This window comes from Mus caroli, chromosome 1, assembly GCF_900094665.2.
Source record: "Mus caroli chromosome 1, CAROLI_EIJ_v1.1, whole genome shotgun sequence".
NCBI lineage: Eukaryota > Metazoa > Chordata > Mammalia > Rodentia > Muridae > Mus > Mus caroli.
Window position 1 is genome coordinate 178,674,524 of NC_034570.1, and position 19,345 is coordinate 178,693,868.

The following is a 19,345-nucleotide window of genomic DNA, read 5'->3' on the forward strand; positions in this document are numbered from 1 at the left end:
CTTTGTAGACCAGGCTGGCCTCGAACTCAGAAATCCGCCTGCCTCTGCCTCCCGAGTGCTGGGATTAAAGGCGTGCGCCACCACGCCCGGCTCGACATGCATTTCTTAAGGCCTACTATGTGCCAAACATTCCCAATTTCCAGTGACTTCTCATGCAAATGGCAGGAGGTAATTCCGCATAGTAGGAATTTGTGGTATCTGCCAGAGGTCTCTGGGCATTGCCAGGATTCAAATGCAAATTTGTTCAACTGTTAGCTTTGAAGAGTAATTCCTTCCTGCTTTTAGTTTAACTCTTCCATCTTAAGTTTTGCACTTTTCCCTGGAAGTCTTACAAATGCATGAGGCACACCCGCTGCCTTATAAAGTGGCACCCAGAGGACTGGGCTGACTGTTGGCAAAAACCCAATGATTCTAGGAGGATGGTGTTTTGTTGGGCAAGTCAAGAGCGGGAGAATTTATAGGGAAATTGTGACAACCCACCCCCCCCCCTCTAAGGGAAAAGAGCCACCAAGCTAAAGTGTGTGGATGAGACAGAAACAAAGACTCCATCTGCCCAACCCAGAGTCTGGAAAGAACTGACACGATTCAGCAAAATCACGCAAGAGCAGGAAGATTCCCTGCTAGGTGGGCATAGTAGAGGTCGAGTAATGTCTCAAATTCCGATGAAGAGATTATTCAAAGTCGGGTTTATAGCCATGTTCAAGATCCTTTGTCCTAGGCCAAACCAGGTCCATTTATCTCCTGTTTACCTGGTAAATGTTAGTAGAAATAACTCCAAAGCACTCCAACTGCTGAGACATTAAGATGCCTGCTCACCTGCTCTTTGTATGGTGTTTGAAGGTGGAGACCCACTTACACACACACACACACACACACACACAATTTAAAATAAATCAGTGCTAAAAAGGTAGTTTGATGGTTAAGAACACTGACTGTTCTTCTGCATGACCCAAGCTAGATTCCCAGTACCTGCTTGGTGGCTCATAACCATCTGACTCAAATCCATGGAATCGGATGCCCTCTTCTGGTCTATGAGGGCACCGCATGCACACATATACACACACAAAAAAAAAAATGAAAAATGAAAAAGTTACATAAAATATGAATCTTTTTTAGGGGTAAGGTGTCACTATGGTAACTTACCTTCCATGGTTGGCCATGGGGTAGACAGGTCTGAAAAGACTCCAGCCAGTTAATGTTCAGGTTAGAGGTAACCTGAGCCACTCAGCCACTTCCTAAAGAATCCTCGGCCCCTGCATCAGTACAGAACCAAGTGAAAGGAAGGAGAAATGTGCGTAACCTTAATGGATGAAAAATTATAGAAAATGAAGAAGCAAAAGACTTCATAGAATATAAACCATTTGCTCAGAGAAAGAACAGAGGCAGCTAGTCCTGCTGTTTGAGAACCCAAACATTCAAAATTATTTAAACTCTGCAGATAATAATGAGCGGCTCTAATTTATCAAGATGATGACTATATTTTGAACTATCCACCCCTTAATCATGTCCTAATTAACAATACAGCCGCATTCAGCAAGCGCGTTTTTTCCTCACTAAGGATGGTGAGTTATTTAAGTTTAAGGCATAATATTGAAACCCTGGCACTTTCCCTTGCCCATTTATCTTTTAGTCCATTAAAGAAAAGAATTGGCAACCATGCTTCTGCTGGGAAATCATTTTAATTAATCCTGCATGGGCACATAAATACTTTTTATTAATCACGTTTTGATAAAAGGTTAGCTAGCTACAATATAGACCATCTATAGACACAAGACATGCCAGTGGGTGTTTGGTTACAGTCTTGGCTGTGGTAGATGGGGTTGAATGCTTGTCTGATTACAAACAAACTGCATATCAACATTCGTAAATGAAATTTTAACCTTGCATTAATTTGGACGATCCAACATTGGCTCTTGTTTTAGTTGAGTACAGTACGCAAATGACAAGGGCTAGCAAGTTTCAAGAGAGAAGAGGAAGCCCATCTAGCGATGTATGCTTCCTTTGCTCTTTAACAAGTGAGTGTATCTTGCATTACTGGGTTTTAGTACGAGCTAGGCATTTTTGTTGAGATAAACACCCCCCTCTCGGTAACTATCGCTTCATGTCTCTCTATTTTCTATATTTGTTTGGGGTTTTTTTGTGACAGTTTCTCACTACCTCATATCCATGACGATCCCTCTACGACGACAGGTGTGAGCCTCCACACCCAGCCTATTTTCTGTATTTTACCAGGGAAAAAAGTCAATGTTGATTTTTCAAACCATGACTTTCTCTAGGTTATTCACTGTGTAGCTATCAGAGGCAACTCACAGGGGTTTTATTGTCCCACGATTTTTCTTGTTAACCTTTTATTTTTTTAAAGCGTTTTAAGTTTAACATGCATGCAGTGCACTAAATGATGGGCTTAATTATGACATCATCATATACGCATGTAAGGTCTTCTTCTGCTCATAGCCCCTCCCTCATTGTTGCCCTACGCCAGCCAGGCAGCTCGTGCTGGCCACCTGATGCTACCCAAATGGTCATCTAGTTTGCTGTCACTTGTATGCACGTGTGTGTTCATAAATATTTTTTTTAATCCAGTTTCTATTTTTCTACCTACTTAATTCATATCACAAATATTTTTTATCATTTCTACAATCTAGTTCAAAGTTTAAAAAATAATTTTGCTATAGATACAGAAAATGTGAATGACCACATTACAACTGTAGACCATCCCATGGTCCAGAGGGGTCATTTTATCTGGAGATCCGAATCTCACAAGAATGCAGAATGTAGTACTTGCCTTTGGGTGGACTGAGTTCTTGTGTTCCCTTAATGGACAAGAATATATCCACTGATCCCCACTCAGGGATGTGGTAGGACACAGGACACCAGATCATGACGAGAGACACAAAGGAAATGTGACATCATCCCACCTCTGAGGAATGTTCTACCTGTGGGGGGAAGCGAAGGCTGCAGATGTAGCTCTCAGCCTATGTCAAAATCCTGTACAGTTATTACCAAAGAGGTGAAGGTAGCCTGCTTCACTCTTTTCACCCCCAAAGAGGACATAATCGAGACATTCCTGGCCACACAGAGGAGGGTATCGGCCAGTATGTCAGAGACACTGCTTTAAGGGTAAAATGGTTTTTTAAGCAAATGCTGCTATCAAACTGAATTAATGGGTTATATTATTTTTTACTCTTAGAATTGTTACTGCTCCTGCTCCTTAAAAAATTATTTTAAAAGGGCTTTTATGATTGACTTGGCCCGTTGTAAAGTATGCACCTGCTGTGAAATGAAGCCATGGAGAGAAAAAAAAAAAGTTGAATAATTTAACTTTTTTATTTGTAAAGATAATCAGGGTTTTTCTGATTACATCTTAACTTCATAAATGTTAAATAACCTATCAGCATCTAGTTGTTGTAAATTATGAAAAGGAACACCGCCAGGAATATTAACCGATACAACCCTTGTTCTTCAGAGAACAAGAAAATGTGTTATGGCAGCTTGTCACCGTGCGACTGGTAACTCTGACACCAAATAACAAAACTGCCATTTGCACTTAGGGTAGATTGGTTCACACTCGTTTCCGAGGCTCCTTTTGCTCTGACAGAAATGTATGAACTCGGGAACTAACCAAGTCGTAGTCTCCCCAGCTGATTCTAACAAATATGCCCATTTCATTTCATTTCATTTAGTCATCAGGGTACCAGGGGGGGCTTCGTGGGCTCAGACTCATTGCAGATGGCTCAGGATTTCAGGGACACTGCAGTCGGTGTGTCACTGCCCTGCAAAGTGATGGCAGGGGTGGGACCCTCTTCCTAGATGTTTGTCAGAATTTGACATGTCCACAGTTTAGAGGTGCATTTTCTGTTCCAGCACCTCATAGGTGTATGTAAAGGGCTCTCGTTGCCCATTTGCTGTGAGCTGAAAAATGCATTTCCCGGGTTCACGCTGTGGCTAGCCATGCTCAAACCTAGATCAATATTGTGTCTATCTCTGAAACACAGTAGAAGTTCAATCTTGTGCCCCAGCCCCGCTGGGAGCCCTGTCATTTTTGAACAGAGATGTAGAAGGATGAAGAGTGTGGAAGCAGCCAGTTGTAGGTACAGACTGGAGACAAAGAAACTGACTTCAGGCAGGTTGGGTGGGAGACGACCTGAAATTATCACCGAGGATGAACGACAGACTGTCTTCACGGCGCAGCTTGATCATATACAAGTACACACTTTAAAATCCAAACAACCAGAGAGGGTTAGGACAGTCCCTCGCATGGATGGAACATTCATATCTGTTTGGAAGAGCGGCTCTCTGTGAGAGGTGTGGGGTGCGTGAGAACATGATCAATACTTGTTATTACAGGCTGATTACCTTTCTCTTTAAAATCTGTCTTTCTTGTGTAGAGATGGAGGTTTTTGACAGCTTCTACCTTGTGGGAATGAACTGGAATATTTTGTGGTTTTATGTCACCTTTGCAAAGGTGCAGCTATCTGGTCAGTAGTGTCAGCCCTTTACAGAGGAAGCCACTGCTGCTCAGAGAGGTCACTTGGTGTGAGGTAATGACTGGAGAAATAGGGGCAGAGATGATCTGATCCCATTCCAATGTGCAGTTTATCGAGATCAATAACATGGGGGCATGTTTTATATAAGTGTGTTTTCCAGACTTTTCCACAAGACCTACCCAAGACACCAAGAGACAAAGTGAATGTGTAATCCTGAGGAATCCGCCTCAAGCACTGACCAAGCGTTTGCAGTTTCTTAGTCGCACACTGGGTCTTTTGATCCACCCAGATTTGTCATCCTTGTGTTTGAGTGGTAGTTCACTGTGTTGGAAGGCATTTGTTACAAATCTCCATCATTGAAAAGTGATACATTGTACCAGAAAAACCTAAGAGAGCCCCCTCCTCCCACCTCCCCACCCCGCCCCAGTACCAGGTTCTGTGTCTGTTCTTCTAGACTCACTGTATCATCCTACAAGACAGACCTACAGGACAGACCGCAGCCCCCTCCATTGATGACAGACTGCATCAGGATAATAAGGAGATAGACTCTAATGGGACTTGCAGTGATGAGGTGTTCAAAAATACTCCAGGTAGCAATTTCTCTGAACATATTGTCATGCTTAAAGGTTGAATTACAAGCTGAAAGCGCCCCTGGTTAGCTCTTCAGTCATCTCTACAGTGTCATGTGGTGCTCTCTGAAGGATGGAGTGGGGAGCCTGGTGCCACACCCTCAATCATGAATGAACTGAGAATCTCCAATGATCTCTGTAAACGGTTCTCTCCCTCCAACCCTCAAACTTTATTTAGTTACAATAGCTTTCTGGGAACTTGGAACAATGTTCCTGATTTCATCTAGCAGTTGAGAATTAGGCCTTGAAGAACATCTTCTACATAAGTCCGTGATGTGTACTCATTAAACCAACCAAGAGAGAGGTAAACCTGTCTAAAGATCCTAAGGATCTGATCTTGTGATAGCTTTCTACCCATTCCTGAAAAGAAGTAATATAGAATTTTCTATTGTCACACTGAACATAAGTGGCAGAAGCCAGACCAACCATTTGTTCTGTGACTACACCCTATCATGTGTTCATGGTGAATTCATTTTTAAGGCAACATGGAGAGGCTGAAAATTGAGTTGTTCTCTGAGTTTCTCGTGAACAGTTCTTTCCAGCACATGGGTGCTTCAATGCGAGTTTCCTCTACAGACCTACGAGTGACTCACTCTGACATGATCTCTGTCTCTAACCTCTTAGGTTCGTAAAACTTTTTATGACTTTACCAAATAGTTTTCTACATCCAGACATTTAAGGCAGAAAAACTCACAGCCAAGTTTTATGAACAAGGAAAAGTGAAATTCTAGTCATTTCCCATGCCTCAGATAGGAAAATCATGTGTTTCCAAAGGTTTTTTGTCTTAGAATATTCTTTAACATGAGCCCACATGTGTCCAGGATGTGTGGGTCTCAGGCTAGGAAACTTGGTATTTAGAACTTAGAATCTTAACCTCTAATTTTCCTGTTCCATTAATGGCAATTTGACCCGTTCCGAATTGGTCTACTTGTCTACACAGCTTTTGTCAGCCCTGCCCGGTAATTTTCTTTTCCTGTTAGCTTAACCTAAGATTCTATTTTCAAAGCTTAGAAATATAAGCTTCGCTCTGCATTCGGACCGTATTATTACTACTCACAACCAGCCAGTGCGCAATCCAGAATGAGTGCCTTTGACTTCACTGAGATTAAATTTTCTTATCTTTAGGGGGTGGGGAGGGAGCTTGGCATTCAAGAGAATTTGCTGCTCTTCTGGAGGCCCTGGTTCAGTTCCACACTCCCACACCCACAACTGCTTGTAGCTCCAGGTACAAGGGGGAAATCTGATACCCTCTTCTGGCCCCTGTGGGTACTGCACACAAAATGCAAATACCACACTCGGGCATTCACATTAAATAAACAAACAAACAAACAAATAAGTAAGTAAGTATTTCTAAAAGAGAGAGGTTACCATTATCCTAATGTCGAATTCATTCGTTTAACTGCCTGATGAATGATTGAACTTCTACTCTATGCTAGAAGCTAGACACAGGAGCCTTCACAAAATATTCACAAAAATGACAGCCTCCAAACTTTTGAAGCCGGTGTTCTGCTACTAAGAGAGAACATGGCTCTGTGGGGCAGCACAGGAATTCTGAGAAGCTGTTCTTCGGGCTTGCATTACTGCTGCAGCCATCATCCTGATCCTGACCTCCAGTCTCAAGCGTTAATCCATCATTCGTCAGGCAGCCATGCTTTAACACATTCAAGTTCTTCTCTTGTTGTTTGTCTATAACCCCCAAATGTCCTGCAGAGATCCTGAAATCTAATGGCCACTTGGGTTACCCCAAGGGACTCCTTCAGGTCCAAGCTTGGGGATATGAACAACGGTGTCACCATTAAGTGAAAGAAGAAACTTAGGGACCCTAAAGTTTGTCCACTGAGGGTGAGAAAGGGGGAGGCAAGCATAGCTCATTCTGATTGCCATCTCCTGTCGAGATTAAGTTCACTCTAGGCATGGGAAATGACTTAGATAGGCAAGAGTGTGTTACACAAGCATCAAGACCGAAATTTGATCCCCAGACTCAACATTAAAAACGGATAAAAAATAAAAAATAAACAGGTATGGTACGCACACTTGTAATTTAGATCTTGAGTGGCAGAGACAAATGGATCTCAGGGCCTCACCAGTCAGCCAGCCTAGCCTATTTGATGGGTCCTAGGTCAGTGAGAGAGCCTGGTTCTAAAAGAGAAGATGGTTTCTGCCAGTAGCAACAGCCAAGGATGCCCTCTGGCCTCTACATGCATGCATGAATCACACACACACACACACACACACGTCCATTCACACGTTAGTACATGCACACGTATACATGTGCACACACTGCTCAGTCTGGGTCGCTAGGTTCTTCCCAATCTAACATATTTCTAAAGAAGACCATGGGGCAACAGGGTGCTAATCTTGCCAGTGCCCTGTTTGTACCCACTGTGCACACAATCCCAAGCACCCCAGGGTCAGTCAGCACTCCCCCCACCCCCACTGGGGCTCACACCTATACAAGGAGAGCCACCTTTCCTTCTGTACACCTCACCCCTCAAGTGTCTTCAGGTGCTGTGTTGTTCACTCTTCGAGGTTGTCAATGGGTTTACTAGTTTCTATGGCAACTACAAACGTATTGATACGTAGCATGTAACTAACTGTAAATGTCCCACACTCCCCCATCAGTGAGATAATTCAATCAGAGCTTCTATTACAGTCTCCATTCAAAGCTCATCTTCTTGCCTTTAAAAGTGTATGTTTCTTCATGACCATATAAAACTTAACAGGCATTTAATTATAGAAATAGATTTAAAAAAAAAAACCACTACTTTCTTTAGGAAGTGCTGGCGAAAAAAAATGACAGTTATTGGACCCAAATTTCTATGTATTTAAGGTCTGTAAGTCTCACTGACAGAGTGGACTGTCCTAGCTCAATAATTAATGCCCTTGGAAGTCTCCAGGTAGACAGTGATTTGGATATTTTATGGGCTATTATGTCAAAGATCCATGTCAGACAAGATGCTTACACAATGGTCTGCAGAAAAATTATTGTCACAAGCAAACTGGAGTTGTTGTTTTTTTTTTTTTAAATGTACTTTAAGTAAACCTAGGGAGGCTGTGATGCCCTCCTTAATTGCCGAATGTTTTAAGTGACAGGTGCCTTCATCTTTACTTACCGTTAGAGTGGATCTTTGACTACGACCATTATGAATGTTTAAACAGCTCTTGCCTCTGGAGCACGCACTGTAGTGTTTTCCAACTTGTGTTCTGCGCAGCTTCAGTGCTACCCCAAGTCATCCGTTACCTCTCAGAGGTAACCTTGTGTGTGTGCATCGTTCTGAGGGGACGGAGGCACTGATGGACTTGCGTGAGGTAATTATGCATCTTTCTTTCTCTTTCTCTCCCACTTCACAGGGATCCTGCTTCCCAAAATTCCAGTGGAGTACAGCATCTTACTCAGTGGTGGGAGTGTGACGCTCTTAGTCTTCTCTGTCAGACACCGGCAATCTGCACACCTGAAAAACCTGGCTCCGTTCACACAGTATGAAATACGGATACAAGCCTGCCAAAATGGTGACTACCTTTTAGAAATTTGACCTGGGCTTGTGCAAAAAGTATCTCACAACGTTTTTGTTTTTTTCCTTAGGAAAAGAACAGTCAAAATACAAGGAGTAATGATTAGTTTCTGACTTGTGGTAGAATGATTGCCCAGAAAAATCAGAACCTGGCATTCACTGAAGCATTCGACATCCCTACACATTGCATGAATATTTAAATACATAAAAAATACATTAAAAAGCCACATTAAAATGGTAGCTTTGTAAAGCCTTGTTTTATAAGGCCTTTTAAAAGAAAAACACATAGCTCGCAGAGAGGCCATTAGGAACATAAAACAAAATAGGCTCTAGAATACATTTCATAGAAAATGTATTAAACTTGATTTTATTTAAACATTGTCAGGAGGGAGAAGGGGAAAATTATTTAAGATTTGCAGCCAAGCTTGGTGGTACATGACTTTAATCCCAGCATTTGGTGGGGCAGAGGCAGGCAGATCTCTGAGATTCTCTGAGCCAGCCTGGACTACAGAAGGAGTTCTAGGATAGCCAGGGTCTACCTTGAAAATACAAACAATAGAAAAAAGTTGAATTGTGCAAAAACGAGTGTATATTTGATGGTGTTCCTTGGAGCCAATGCCTTGGGTCTGAAGTCTGTGCTTTAGCCTGTGGCCTGGTGGAAACATTGCTATCTTAGACAGAATGTATTCCACTCCTTCTTACCTGTCATGGAGGACTGAAGAGACATAAACTGATAATCAGAAAATATGGAATCCAGAGAGAATATTACACATTATTTCCATGTGGTAAAAGCAAACTTTTAATGCCAGGCAGTGTGGTACATGCCTTTAATCCCAACTCTTGGAGGCTGAAGCAGACAGATCTCTGCAAATTCAAGGCCAACCTGGCCTACCCAGCAAGCTACAGGATAGCCAGGGCTACATAGATTCTGTCTCAAACCAACAAATAGATCATATTGTGTGTAATAGTGTAGTACAGCCTATATGTGACAGATAGTACCTGCTTGCTAAATGAGATGCAGTTCACACAGAGATAGCACCTTGTTTCACCTTGGAGAAGCCTTCCAGTCTATAATCTCCCACACGCCTTGTCTTGTTGCCCTAGACGTGCCTCAAGCCTCAGAGATGGGCTTGATGATTCCTATCAGAAACCCCAAGTCCATTTGTTGACTTTGCCCTACAAACCAGGCCATGGTTTGTTTGCAGGGTTTGCTCTCCATGATCCAGCCTTTCACTCAACAACATGGAAACAGCTTCTTCATGAAGATCTCTTGACTTAAGGGCAAAATCACCACATGCCTAGAACTATGCTGTGGGTGACAAAGAGACTTGAAGTTACATGTTCAATGTCTGTGTGTCTGAACAACAAGGTTAGTTTAATGCATTAAGTACTACTAAGTTTTGCACACTCATGAAATTCAAATGACATCACTGTTTATCTAGAATAACCACAGCAGAAATGGAAGCCAGGTTAATCAAGCCTGTGGTTTCTTGCCTACCTTAGAATAAGCAGATCGTTGCTGAATAAACCATCTAAACATGATTTTATATTTTAATGTTTAAATCCCATGGGTACCCATAGGAACACACTGAATCATGTATGCAGTGTACCCAGACATCATTTTGATGGCACTGTTACCCTCCTACATGGCTGTGTGGCACTTTGCCTGGCTGGACAAATTAATAAAGCCCTGGGTTGCTTTTGCAGCGGGCTGTGGAGTCAGTCCTGGGACATACGTCAGAACGCTTGAAGCAGCACCAGTGGGTCTAATGCCCCCTCTTCTGAAGGCTCTGGGGTCACATCGCATAGAGGTTAAGTGGATGCCACCGACAAGACCCAATGGAATCATCACCAGCTATGTCATTCACAGGTGAGAGGTTCTCGATTGGGGATGCATGCCATCCAAGGGCTGCAGAATCACGTGCATGGTCCACATGAACAGGGGACAGAAGGGCATTCATGTGCTATGGAGCACATGCAGGTGGAGACTGTTGGAAACTGTGACCTCCCCTCTGATACACTGCCCAATACCAGGGCCCACAGTTACTGTGTGACCCTTTCCTTGAGATCAGTTTGACAATTGAGACTCTACAGCCCTTGTCTTCTGTTTTGTTTTGTTTTGTTTTATCTCCATAACTCCTACCATACATGCTGCCATCTTTGTTTTTCCTCATCTTGTCCATTTTTCTTTGCTTCTTTGTGTTTGTGCAATTCTAGGTCAAAACCAGGGCCTCATACATGGTACGCAACTGTTCCTCTGCGCCATATCCCCAGACCTTCCATTCAGCTCTAAGCCTCTTTTCTTAGCTTGTGATATATTTCTCCTCACCATGTGCAGAATTTATTGCACTGATCTCCCTAATATAAAGAAAGTGAAAGCAGAAAGAGCAGAAATGGGAAAGGCAGGAAGGACATGGCTGAGGAAGGATGAGGAAGGACAGGAGTAGAGCGGAAAAGAAGGAGGTGAGGAGAGGGGAGGGGAGGGACGAGGAGATAGGAGAGAAATGAGAGAAGAAAGAAGAGACAGAAACAGAGACTTATAGAGGGAAGCTGAAAATAAAAGATGGGTCAGAGGCAAAGGCCCTGTGTGCTTGATCCCTACGGCAGAAAACACGGACAGGTATGGCTGGCAGGCATTGCTACACATGAAGCTCCACTACAAAGACAACAGAAGTCACAAAACTGCAGCCTGCTCCCCACCCCTACCCCTGCCATCCCACCCTCTGGTAGTCTCCCTGGCACTTTCCACTGCTCTTTGTTTGGTCTATGAACCCAGGACCTTCAGTGATAGCTCCTGTAGGCATTAGACCCTTTATTCAGACCCTCCTCCAGTGATCAGCTAAGGGTGTGTAGGCAAAACAAATGGGAAGGGAGAAACTATGGTTACATTTCTGTCTATGTAAGGGGCGTTGCCTAAAATAATCAAGCCTGACTTTTCAGCAGACAGTAATTTGAAAAATAATGTTTCTGATTCAAATACATGTGGACATACAAAAACATGCAAAAACACACTTTACACTAAGCACTTTAGTACAGGATCTCAGATATCCAGCCTCCAGAAATGATTTCCTCCCAATTACTCAATGCTAATTGCACAGGAGAGGTGCAACAAAATCCTGCTCTGAATGAAGGGAAATAGGCCACTGTCAGAGAGCCAGACAAGGCTCCAGTCTGTTGGTTTTGTAAACAAAGCTCCTGATTACAGTGAACATCCCGTGGCAGCTACAGCAAAGGGAAACAGGAACCCGAATGCAGAAAGGCCGCTTCAGTGAAAAATACTGTAAATTGAATTTGACAGCATTTGATGGCATTTGATTATTCTAGTCACAGGCAAACAATGATATAAAGAGTAATATGAAACAGAATGTGTTACTGCCTAGCCGACTCCGACGCAATAAACCTTCCCCCAGCGTGACACAATCACTTCACCATCATAATTGTGGCCTGTTTGATACCTCCGAGTACAGCGGAAGGGCGCTGACTGACACAGATACATTTTGTTTTTTATTTAAAGTGAAATGAAAATGGTGCACCGGGGCCCCAGATACAATCGTTATATTCACCTGCCGAGGCATGAATCACTTGGCAGTTATTCCGGCTGAAGTTTAAATGTGCTTAGACAACAACAATATCAAATTTTTCTTAGATAGCTGCAGAAAAAAAATCAGAAATTTGTAAGGACAGAAATAGCATGTAGACACACAGTTCTTTTTCATCCTGCGATGACGACGACGACGCAGGGCCCCTTGCATGGCTCCGGCTGGAGCCTGCAAGCTTCTGAGGAGCTTACGCAAAGCAATTCCTACTCCATCACTCGCCTGCTGTCTTCTGTCACCGAAGGAAACAGGGTCAGCCGAAACCAGAGACAAGGCTTGACCTATGCAGATATTCTCATCAAATCACAGGAAGCTAACATGCCGGTTTCATTTTGAGAACGCTTGTGGCAATTCTCACTGATCCCCTGAATTACTCCCCACCTCTCTTCTGTTGTTTTAATATTGCTTCTATGTATCATACTGTTAAAAATAGAAAGTGTCTACCCTAATAAGGTGATAAGATGTTTATGATCTCAAGAACTAAACAGAATAGTCCACGTGTCATGTTTCATATTGCTGAGACTCAGGGAGGAAGGCTTCAGCTCTTCTCATGGTTACCTGGGTGGAGCCAACAGCAGTGTTCGAGAGTTGGCTTCTTCATGTCTCATTGGATCAAAAGCAGAAGCTGAGCCCACCCGCAGCTCTCGCCTCTGTTCCTAAGCCCATACCCCTGCTCGCTCTTATCCCAAAGGTTCCACAACCTCTCAAAACAGCACCACCAACTGGAGACCAAGGGTTCCAACACCTGGGTCTGTGAGGAGGGTTCCATATTTAAGTCCCCATAACCTGTTAATGACATACTCTTGATGTGAATATCCCAGCTTAAATTTCCAGTTACCTATACTGCCTTGTTGACTCCATACAAGTCTTATGGAAGTTTTCTGTAAAGGTTTTCATGATCAGTGGGGAAGTTTATAGTATTGTTTTATAGCTTATTTACTATCAAGAATCAGGCAAGGTCAGCTTGCGTGTTCGTATCTTCCTCAAAGAGAGGTTGGTTAGCATAAAGATTCTTCAGTTTAACCACCTTGTCAGGTCCACAGCCTTATAAATGGTAAAATTCTCCATCTTCAAAATCCAACTAGGATGCGTTGGATTAGGAATTGGCGAAGCACTTAGTAAAATTATCTCCACCCAATAGGAGCTTCCATGTAAATAGAGATGAAATTACACAATGCTTATAGTCTCAGGAAGCTTCCCTTTTAAATGAATAATGATATTTGAACTATCTATGTGCATTAGAAGTCAAAAGTCCGTACAAAGACACCTTAACACTGTGAAGAAGGAAAGAAAGAAAGAAAAAAAAATGGTGAAACTTCCTTTGGGTATTAAAAAAGACTTTAGGTTGGTGTTTCCAAGCAGGAAACAGATAACTGAGAAAAGGCAACCATTAAACCAAAGGCAAAGAAGCATTGATGAAGTCTAATTTGTATAGTGTGAAAAGGCAGATATGGGCATTGAGTTAGATGATAAATAGCTTAGATCTATACATGTGTGTCTATCCATACCAAGGGACACACAGCTCTTTAAACTTTAATTCTTATTACTGATGATCTTACTATTACACAATACAAGATAAACAGAAAGTGTGATGGATAACAGAATGTAGGGCACGCAAGAACACGTCAGCAACTTTAGAGGTGCGTTACTTACCTTTCATTGCTGTGACAAAACACCAGGACCAGAAGGGGTTTATGGATAAATGGGTTTCTTTGGGCTCATGTTCAGAAGGGGGAGAAGTCCATAATGTTGGGGGATGGGTGGTAGCAAGAAGCCAGAGTGAGAAACTGAGAGATCACATGTTTAACTGCAAAAAGAAGCAAAGACAGACCTGAAAGTGAGGGAGACTCTAGACTCTCAAAGCCTAGCCTCTTCCTCAAGGCTGCGTCTGTTCAAGGCTCTGTAAGCTCCCCAAGCAGCACTACCCCCTGGGGACCCCAAGTCTTCACAGAGCTGAGCCTATAGGGATTGTTGGTTTCTTGCTTTGTTTGTTTCATTCAAAAACCACAATAGAGTGCCTCTATTTTTAGAATATGCATGGAGTAGTTCATGATGTCAATGTGATTAAGACTAGTCCTTCCAAAGTAAGACCGTGGTGACCACTGGCATTTTAAAAGAAACGTGCTTAGTAAGAAAGAGTATTTAAGCACAGCAGTATGAAAGGTCACATGACTGATCCTTATAACCTAGCTAAGGCATGTATGATCACTATGAATAGATGTGAACACTGGTCATTTTAGTATATTAACATTGATGCATTCTGTTTTCTTTTTTATAAAAAATCATATTTCTCATGCATTTCTCTTGGAGGTTTCATGTTTATTAGTCTATAATCTTTACGCAGTAAATCTTTTTGTGATCATGTTAAAAATAGCACATTGGTTATTTCTTCCAATTCTTCTATGGCTCTTCTTATTTCTAAAACAAATTAGTTTTGTGAACAGGAGTAAGATAAAAATTCCAGTCTTCATTAGAAAAGAGTTTCTCCACAGTATTTTATGAATTACCAGTTTGATATGCTGCCTACTCAAAGTTTATTATTTAGTCTGTTTAAGGAACACACATACACATATACATAATATATATATACATATATAATATTATAATGTATGTGATATATAATTCATACATAAATATGTATTTATATGTGTTGTATATATAATATAAGTAATATAATATATAAATATATAATGTATGTAATATATTATATAATATATAATACACATATGCATAAATACATATATACATACCTAATATACACATACACATATACATACATATACACATACATATACATATACTGTGGTAGATAGAACTTAACTGACCTAGCAGTGGAGGCATTATAGGTGTCAATAAAGTAAGAAAATTCCCAACATCCATAGTTGAAGTACTTGCCATGTGTAGCTAAAATCCAAAGCACTCTCAGAACAGACTTAGGTCATCTGGATATTGACTTTGGGTAGACTTTAACAGGCCAGGCTGACCAACTTAGGTGCTTGGGGCTTTGTGTGTGTGTGTGTGTGTGTGTGTGTGTGTGTGTGTGTGTGTGTGTGTGTGTATTTTAATATCAAACCAAGAATAACATAAAGAAACATGATCATAGAAAGAACATGGGCTGTGTGGCCAAAGGATGTAGCTTTGCCACTTCCTGGTGGTACAGGCAGTAACCTGGGTGAGTTACCTATAAAGCTATGCAGATTTTGGCTCAAAAACATAAAGAATGATTGACCTCTGCAAGTTGTCTAGGAAATGGTGAAATGATACCTGTGAAGTACTGTGTTAAATGCACAGCAGCAAAATTAGGAAGCAGAGCTGGAAGTCATGGATACTTATTGAAGAACAAAGGAAGACTCTTGGTGACAAAAGACATGGGCTCTGTAGCAGAGTGCTTATGTCTGTTTTTCGTTAAGAAAAGTGGATTTTTCTTTACATTTATAGGTAGAGAAAATGCCTAGATTATTAGACACCAAAATAATGGCAGCAGAACTTATCTGACAGGACAGGTATGGAGAGTCTTCTCAACCCTCCTCCTGTTCACTTATTATCGTCTCACTTACAATCAGTGTGTTACATGGTATGGTAAAGGCAAAATTGTAACTTGACTGAATCCAGATGCAGTCTGCCATCACTCTCCATGATTTTCCTATCTCCCTCTTTCTTTAGACCTCATCACTTGCATAGCAATCAAGGTGTAATCATGAAGAGAGAGAGAGAGAGAGAGAGAGAGAGAGAGAGAGAGAGAGAGAGAGAGAGATTTCTTTAACCAAGGAATTTTATGTTAGTAGCCATGCAGGATAAACGTGTTAATTTGGTAACTGAAAACATAAGAAGAAAACTCGAGGCTAACTTGGGAGTGGCAGCTGTACAAAAGTAGAAGGCACCTCAGGGGCTGAGGGAACAAAGGAAGTGGACAGAGTTATTAAAACAGAGAAATCCAGAGGTAGAGCCCTGAGCTGGGTAGGGTCCCAGAATTCCAGGGAGGGTATCTGTGCCACTGGCTCCTTGAGGAGGAAACAGAAAAACTTAGCTGTTTTCTCAAATGGAATTAACTTTGTACTAGACACATCTCCTCTTCCCAAGTGGAAGATTCCTTGCTGGGAAGATGCTCAGAGTGACAGCTATGAAAGGAAAGAAGAAGAGAGTCAGTTCCTCTCGCACTTGAATGTCCATCTGGTACCCACTATTGATGGAACCCATCATCCAACTCCTTGATAAAGCAGAAATGGAGATCTCAATCTCTATGCCATGTAATAAATATATTTAAAATATTTAAAGAAGGACATTTTATACACAAAATGAGAACAAATGGTTGTGGAAAATCTAGACTTTCCAGACTCCTATTTACCTTTATTCTCCTCCTAGTGGTAGGCAATATTAAATCACTTGTTTGTGAAAAAGAGTTGCCCAACTGCGCTCTTCATAATGACTGGTCCACATGGCTGCCCACGGAGAGCAGAGCATGCAACCTGTACATGCACACTGTTCGGGAAGAGCAGGACCATTCCCACGGGCTGTTGCCACCCAATAATTAGGAAAAGGAATGTGTTCTCCTCAGCCTCGTCTCTGGGTGTGTTCAGATACAAAGAGAGCCTGGCTTTTGACACCACACGTGGGGTGGGTGCAGCATGTTGTTCAGTGCTGTTAATATATTACATAATCAATGTAGAAATACTTTCCCAGACCTCTTCCTTTCATTGTTTTGGTGAACACACTCGAAGCTACCGTCACATCACATCTCTAGAATAGTGCAGATCCTTACAATTCCCCCTCAGACAGCATTTTCTTTTAATGTCATTTTTATGACAAACCATGGCTACATCTCAATTTGGGAAATCATGAGATGCTTAATAGAAATTAACTGAATTGTCATAGCAGGTCTGAAGTGGGACAGAGTAGAAAACGTAGTCTTCCCATAGAACTCTGATGGGTTTGCTTACACTGTCCTATCCCAAGCAGTTGCTTCTAGAATGCCAACCTGAGTCCTTGGCTGTGAGTGAGTCATTAGAGTGGAAGCCAATCATACACCCCATACCTGAGCCATGCAGCAGGCACAGAGACAAGTTTGGCACACCTACATGGAATGTGTAACCGAGTCCACAAGTGGAAGCAGGTCACAATGAAGCCACAGGTCAATGAGGTGGACCTATGATGCCTCTCTAGCTCATCATTGCTCATCCTTACACCACAGTGATGGTCCCTTGGAGAAACATCAGATTCCCAGCATGAGAGATTTTCCATGTCCCGCTTCTATTTTGTGAGAGGTACTGTCATTTGCTTTGTCTTAATCACCCTCTGAGTTTTGATGGGCCCGGTTAATCTGAGATGGCAGCTTGTGTGTTCCCCAGCGTCTGAAGAGGGTGTTAATTAAAGACTTCTAACAGCCTGGAAAATATTGATTTATTCAACACTCTCTTCTCCACTAGAGACTGAGCTGGAAGAGGAGGTCCCCGCTTTTCATTACATTCTTCATCAGTCTAACTCTCTACTTCAATAAAATATAAGAACTGATAAAGGTGGGGCCACAGGACAGAAATAAATCATCAAGTCATCCGCCTTGTAGATACTCCTTTGAAAAGCAGATGCCTGAGCCCTTCATGGACACTGGGAACATGGAGATGTAACAGGCCCAGTTCTCTTCCTGTCAAATGTGCATTGTAATTTTACACCTGGATGAGCAAAAATCTGTTTCCAACTCAACCTCAGATCTGTGAGGCCATCGTAACTGACAGTTCCTTTTCTCCTGTCTCAGTGTTTAATGGTTTATATATTCAATACCAAAAGACAATGAATTGAGCTGAGTTTTGTTAGCAACAAAACCTCAACTGTAAAATGACAGAGTAAACTTATACTCTGGGAGTTGGAAGAATATTTTGAGAATATTCTGGATTGAGATAGGTTTTAGGAGACATCAAAATAATACTTGGTCCTTTAAAACCCTCTAACTCAAACTCCTGATCGTGTACTCACCCTGTGGTTTTCATTTTCATACAGTCCTGTTTCATGTTCTCAATTCATCTCCTTTGGGTATGGCTGGCTCATCTCTGTATCGCTGCTCCTGAGTCAAAGATGCTGTTTATGTGTGGTTCTCGATGTATAGCCACAAGTGTATTAAGAAGCAATGAGAATGTTTCCTGCTTTGATGGGGGCATGATTTAATTAAGATTGATTTTAATGGAGAGAAAATAAGTGGCAGATAAGAAATCCATAGAAATACTGTTCAACCATCCCGCAGGCATATGTGAGGTGTATGACTCTAGGTAAATCTCGGGAAGAACTGTGGATTCTCTAGCCATGTCTGTCCCACAGTGGGCCAGCTGAGGTACTGGGGCATAGTGATCTCCAGCATCCCGCAGTAGCAGAGGGGTCAACCTTGCTTAGCTTTGTAGTCACCAAAGTCCATCAGTTATCAGAGAGCCGTGTGGAACCTCAGTCAGATGGAACATCAGTTAGCCAGAGAGTCGTATGGAGCCTCACACAATCCACCTACCACAGACTTAGGATTCCCCAGCCACTGGCCACTGTGTACCCACTTCTGTGGTTCTATGACCAAGGGTAGAACCTGAGTAGAGCTGCTATGCATGTACCCATGATCTGCTCTTTGCTTGGAAGAATAAAATGCATAAAACAGTTCTCCATGCACTAGGAAAATATCCCACAAGAATTATAACCTAGTGTGGATTTGCTGAACTATTCCCATGATGGACACACGTTTTTCCCAGCTCAGGTAACCAAATCTCACGGGCATGCCCAGACATTTGTCTCCTGGGTGACTCCAGATCTTGCCACCTTGACAATATTAACAGAGACAGAAAATACAGAGAAACATTTTACTAAAACATAATGTATGCTTCAGGGTTATAACTTTCAAATAGTGTATTTGGTCCCTTGCATTGCATGCATCTTTCAAGAGAAGATAATACAACAAAATGTGATCACTGGTTATTTCGTTGTTGTTGTTGCTCCCACAAAAGCCTGAAGAAAGTAACTTAAGGGACAATGTGAGGGTACAGTCCCTCAGGAGGGGAAGGTGTAGCAGCAGGAGTGTCCCATTACATCCTTAGTGGAGAAGTGGAGAGGTGCAGGAGTATCCTGGTTACATCCTTAGTGGAGAAGTGGAGAGG

General features: G+C 42.1%; 1 protein-coding gene across 1 annotated transcript in view; it reads left to right on the forward strand.

Moving 5' to 3' along the window:
* The window catches only part of Ush2a (usherin), a 673,376-nt gene that overhangs the window by 567,953 nt on the left and 86,078 nt on the right, over positions 1-19,345 (forward strand). Inside the window, exons 58-59 of the mRNA XM_021165303.2 lie at positions 8,468-8,626; positions 10,336-10,498. Of these exons, the coding sequence (XP_021020962.1) occupies positions 8,468-8,626; positions 10,336-10,498 (322 nt within the window). The remainder of the gene's footprint in view (positions 1-8,467; positions 8,627-10,335; positions 10,499-19,345) is intronic.